General features: G+C 41.4%; 1 protein-coding gene across 1 annotated transcript; it reads right to left on the bottom strand.

Moving 5' to 3' along the window:
- Positions 1-1,700: 1,700 nt before the first annotated feature.
- Positions 1,701-2,986, bottom strand: LOC142460873 (phosphoglycerate kinase 1-like). The gene has a single exon (XM_075562627.1). It carries the CDS (start codon positions 2,952-2,954, stop codon positions 1,701-1,703), a length of 1,254 nt encoding a protein of 417 aa, XP_075418742.1. The 5' UTR covers positions 2,955-2,986.
- Between the last annotated feature and the right edge of the window lie 3,040 nt (positions 2,987-6,026).

The raw sequence follows: 6,026 nt of genomic DNA, 5'->3' as shown, positions 1-6,026 counted from the left end.
AGATTGGTGATTCAGGTAGCAAAAAGGCCTGGTGATCTGCTTCAGTATAGACTACAGTCAAGAAAACTCTATGGGCAGTTGACTCTGTAATAGAATTGAAGGTAAATATAGATAGGTAGATAGATAGATTTATATAGATATATGAATCATATATCTATATAAATCATATTCATATACCTATGATTTAACCGAATAACCCAATAAGGAGCATAAACATTTTGAGATTATTTTATGCAAAAAAGGCAGGGATTCATTGAATTTTGGGGATGCTAACTCTATCAGCAGTGTGGGGAGTAATTGGGGCAGAGAGGAAAGCTGGAGTTTTGCTCATACTGAGAAGGGGGAGTTTGTTTGTTTTGCATTATGATGGTGAGTATGGAAATATAGAAAAGTTCATCTATAGCACTGAGAATTGATTGGGTAAATCTGTCACAGAGATTGATTTGATAAAGGAAAAAGAGGTTCTGATAAAGCTCAGGTTTCTGTCTACTGGTTTCCCTCTTGTGGTCATTATTACTTTATTGGTCCAACTTGTATGATTTCTCCCAGTTAATCAGTTTCATGGAGCACTATTATGTTATTCTCTTCATTTTAAGAACCCTTGAATACATCCAAAATGTCAGGCATGTGGTTACTTTTACATTGTGTTAACAAGCAAATCTACAGAAAAGTATAATATACAAATAAAGTACAATTTATGGATACTATCAAGCATTTAGTAAATGACACAATCACTGAAAAATCCTATGTGACTTTTTCTGAAATAGATTCACCTCACTGGTAATAATGCACTTCCTATGTTTTTTATTTGGCTAATAAGGCTCATAAAAGAGGCCTGAAGCCAAGGTGTTAGATTTAGTATCCATGTCTGCTCCAGCACCTTGAGAGTTCGGATTGTGCCAGAGCTTAGAAGCTGCAGGCATCCCTTTGGCCCATCAGCCCACACCCAGATCTTTCTCTACTCTAATCAGAATAGCAAGTTTTAAGAACTATGCATTCAGGTTCTGCTTAATACTATGTTGACAAAAACAGCAAAATGCCGAAGTCACAAGAAAAGTGTCGAAGTGACCATTATTTACAATTGCCTCCTAAACACCCGAGAGTTACTCTACATGCTAGCAATTGCTTCTTTTTCATTCACAAAATAGGATCAAAATATTCTCTAACATGTTGCACAATTGTTGTGGTGGTCAACTTTGTAAAAATGAACTTTCCCCCCTTTTTTTGAGATAATATTTATTTTATTGTGCCTTTGGTGAAACTTTGCACAGCAAATTGGGTCCTTTTTTTTCCCTCCCAGTTTAAATGGACAACTTTATTGTTCCTTTAACAGATCATCGACTTGTTCCCCTACCTAACACTGGAGCTTCATCATCCTTCCATGCCAGTAATGAAACGGTAGCATAGCAAACCAGAGTAAGCTGCTTCTATAAGAGGACTAACACAGCCTACTTTAAGCGGCAAAACATATATATACACCTAGAAAGCACAACGGTTAGCCACTACAAATTTAAATGGAACTTGAACAATGTGGGAAAAGCCAAGGTGTGGTAAAGATGAGCTGAGGTTCTGTGCATCAGTTATGGGTTCCTGGTGCTTCATCTCTTGACATGGGAGACAATTTTCGCTAATACCAAGTGGAGATATGAAAGAAAGCACTCAGTTGCCAGGACTGCACAGGAACCAAGGACCGGCGAACACTAAACACTGCTGAGAGCATCCACCCCAAGAAGGACTTTACCTTCCAGGAGCTCCAGACCAGCACCACCCCCAGTGCTCACGTGGCTGACTTTGTCCTCAGTGTTCCATTTGGCACAGCAAGTGGCCGTGTCTCCACCACCTATGATGGTGATGCAGCCCCTGGAAGTGGCTTTGACCACCTCATCCATGAGAGCTTTTGTTCCCCGGGCAAAAGCTTCCCATTCAAATACCCCCACTGGTCCATTCCACACAATCTGCTTAGCACGACCAACAGCCTCAGCATACTTCTTGCTGTTCTCAGGACCACAGTTCAAGCCCATCCATCCAGCAGGTATGCCGGAGGCCACAGTGGCTTGGCCAGTCTTGGCATTCTCATCAAACTTGTCCGCAGTGACAAAGTCAACAGGTAAGGTAATCTTCACACCATTCTTCTCCGCTTTGGACATTAGGTCCTTGACAATCTTCGCTCCCTCTTCATCAAACAGAGAAGTGCCAATCTCCATGTTATTGAGCACTTTAAGGAAGGTATAGGCCATTCCACTGCCAATAATCATCTCATTAACTTTATCCAGCATGTTATTGATCAGTTGGATCTTATCTGCAACTTTAGCTCCACCCAGGATAGCCAGGAAGGGTTTCTCTGGGCTCTCCAAGGCCTTGGGAAAATAATTCAGCTCCTTCTTCATCAAGAAACCACCAACCTTCTGTGGCAGATTCACTCCCACCATGGAACTGTGAGCTCGGTGAGCAGTGCCGAAAGCATCGTTCACATAGACATCCCCGAGCTTGGAAAGGGAAGCCTGGAAGGCTTCCACGTCAGCTGGCTTGGCTTTCACGTTGTTCCCAGAAGCATCTTTCCCCTTCCCTTCCTCCTCTACATGGAAGCGGAGGTTCTCCAGCAGGATGACAGACCCAGCCGCTGGGTCAGCACAGGCTTTCTCCACCTCTGGGCCCACGCAGTCCTTCAAGAAAAGGACATCCTTGCCCAGCAAAGATCGCAGTTCTACAGCAACAGGCTCTAAGGAGTATTTGTCAGGCATGGGGATGCCATCGGGGTGACCCAGGTGGCTCATAAGAACAACTGACTTGGCTCCATTGTCCAAGCAGAACTTGATGCTTGGAATGGCAGCCTTGATCCTCTGGTTGTTTGTTATCTGGTTATTCTTCATAGGAACATTAAAATCCACCCTCATGGCCACGCGCTTCCCTTTCACGTCCAGCTTGTCCAGCGTAAGCTTGTTAGAAAGAGACATCTTGGCAATACAGCAGTGGCGAGTGGCTGGGAGCTAGGCAGTAGCAGAGCCCGGAAGCAGGACAAGCGAGGAGCACTCTGGCAGTGCGTGGAAAGCAGACTTGGGTCCTTTTTTAAAAAACAATTTCTACACACATTGTCCAGTGACATTAGTTACATTCTTCAGAATTTGTGAACATGCTTGTTATTTTCATTCTAAGTGTTCTGTTGCTAGTAATCTAGTTTACCTGACTCATTAAAGTAAATTAATTTTTTTTTCATTTAGGCAGAACTAGACTATTTAATTGTCCCTGGGTAGGGCAAAGAGTATAAGGTTAGAAGAAAGTAGCATTTTTAGATGTTTGGATTTAGCAAGCCTTCATAATCAATGATATCTAAAATTACCATTTATTTAATTGTTATACATAAAATATATGTTGAAAGTGAGATTCATTGACTGGGTTAATTCCATCTCATAGTGGCCCTACAGAAGGTTTTCAAGACTGCAAATCTTCTACATCACAGATAGCCTCATCTTTCTTTTGAGAAGTGGCTAGTGGGTTTGAATCATCAACATTGTGTTTAGTAGTACAATGCCTAACTCATAGCACCACCAAAGCTCCTTACATCTTAAGGTATGTCTCTTTATATAATCCACTACCTGTCAGTTTGTCAGACTGTGGTAACTTGTATGTTGTTATGATTCTGGAAGCCATTCCACCAGTATGTCAAATACCAGCCCTGTCATCCATACTAGTCAAAATTCAATGGAGTAGTTAGACTAAGACAAGATAAAAAGAAAGGCTAGTGCTCTACTTAACAAAAATCATGAAAACTCTATTGTTCACAACAGAATATGGCCTTATTTAATGCTGGAAGGTAAGTGCCTAAGTTGGAAAGACATAAAAATATACAATGCCTGTGATAATGACTCTAGCATAATAGCAGCTGTGAAGATAGTTCAGTGTCTGGTAATGCTGTACATGGGGCAAGAGCTGACTTGAAAGCAACTGGCAACAACAACAAAAGAAACAGATACATATACATGTGCATACATATACACCTATACATAAACATATGTACTGGCATAGTGAGTTATGTGTTGGGCTGCTAACTGCAAGTTCAACAGTTCAAAACCACAAGCTGCTCTGTGAGATAAAGATAAGGCCTTCCACTCCAGTAAGGAGTTTCTGTCTTGGAAACCCACATAAGCAGTTTTACCCTATCCTATAGGTTATATATATATATATATATATATATATATATATATATATATATATATATATATGTGTGTGTGTGTGTGTGTGTGTGTGTGTGTGTGTGTGTGTTCCTAGTGTGTGGTGCAGTCGTTATGAGGTAAGCTGCTAACTGAAGCTCAGTTCAAAACCATCTGTTGTTCTGTAGGATAAAGATGAGACGTGCTACTGCATAAAGAGTTACAGTCTCTGACACCCACAAAAGCAGTTCTACCCTCAGCTATTGGTAGGGTAGACAGTATGAGAAAGAACTGTCATGATGCAGTGAGTGGGGTTTGTATAAATATACATACATATGTCAAAATGGAAAAACTTCTCTTGGAAAAGAAAACTATCGTAGAGCTAAACACAGTGTATTCTATTAGTAGTTTTTTGTCCTATTTCCTGGATTATTATTTCCTTGGAAGTATGATCTAATTCTTATTTAAGTGAATGCTGTGCAGAAGCTAGCTTGCTTTGTGTTGTATCTGGATCCACCATCAAGTTCATTGACTTCTAGTTCTTTAAACTTGAACCAGCAGTCTGCCATATTGCACGCCAACTTTGGGAGCTATCAATGACCTGCCATATTTTGATTCTGCAGCCACAAACCTGCCCCACTGACCTTGGATTTGTCTGCCTCTGTACCTACCAGTCTATGGTCTTCTTGATTTTTCTTCTTATTTTAGCAGCCCCCAGCATCACTGGTTTTCCTTTTCTAAAGTGCCCAGCATAACTGGCATTTTGATCCGGAGAGTGGTTTTAGAGAAATGGAATTGTAAGTATGAGATTTATAAATTGATTCTCAAGTCCCATAGTTATGAAAGAACACACTGTCCAGCTTTCATTAGTATGGATAAATCTGCAATTATTTGTAAAAGTGGTCTTGTTAATTCATGGTGTTAGGTGAGAATGTTAATACTCCAAATATCACCAACAAAAGATGAAATGTCAGCAAGAGGTAAACTCTGGATGTTGTATGTTTGATATTTTTCAATGATTTGATTATATTATTCTTCAGAGATATTACAGCACAACCAGTATGGGAAATCTGGTTGGTTAGTAATACTTTACAAAGTAGCAAAGGAAAGATAAGTTTGCATCTTGGAAGACACAGCTCAAGTACAGCATAAAAGACCTTAAACTTTCCACTTTTACCATGGAAGCAAATCTTATTTCATGTAGTTACAGAGCTGATATTGCTGGAACTAAAGCCAGAATCTTATCAAAATAGTGGCTGAATTAAAAACTAACTAAATTGAGATGGCGACAGAGTGACACATACCAGAGGGACTCTGCAGAATTCAGCCCAGGAGATTTGCTTAGAGGGAAATTCAATGCTGCTGAAACACAGGAGGAGCATCATAAAGATAAGTAGGCAGAGACCCATGGGGTTTTGAGGGGCTGGGGGCTTTTGGCTTAGCTCAGTGGAAGCCGGCTGGGGCTTGACCTTGGCCTTGCCATTGTCTCTGCTAGAGCACGGACCATTTGGAGCCATAGGGGGGCTCAGGGCAGGGCCTGGTTCCTTGCAGCTCCATGGTCAGAGAGCAGGGTTCAGCTACATTGTTGCTTTTGTTTCTCTCTCTTCTCTATATCTCTGAACAGTCTAAGTGGGCTTACTTTTTAAGTTTTTTCTCTCCGTCTCTTTCCTGTTTTCTCACACTCCATTGCTGACCTCCAGACCGCTCTCCTTAGCCTAGGGGATTTATGCCTGTGCCACACCCAGCTAGGTGAGCTCCACCATGTGTAGCTATACCGAGGTTGTGGAAAGGTCTGCTGACCTCCACCAGGGGATACTCTGCCCAACTTGTTACTGAGGAATTCCTGTCTGTGTACCTCGGGCATAAGGCAGCTTGGCC

The sequence above is a fragment of the Tenrec ecaudatus genome, chromosome 11, assembly GCF_050624435.1.
Source record: "Tenrec ecaudatus isolate mTenEca1 chromosome 11, mTenEca1.hap1, whole genome shotgun sequence".
Taxonomy (NCBI): domain Eukaryota; kingdom Metazoa; phylum Chordata; class Mammalia; order Afrosoricida; family Tenrecidae; genus Tenrec; species Tenrec ecaudatus.
The sequence above is the reverse complement of the archived record's forward strand: the minus strand, read 5'-3'. Positions and strand labels throughout refer to the sequence as shown.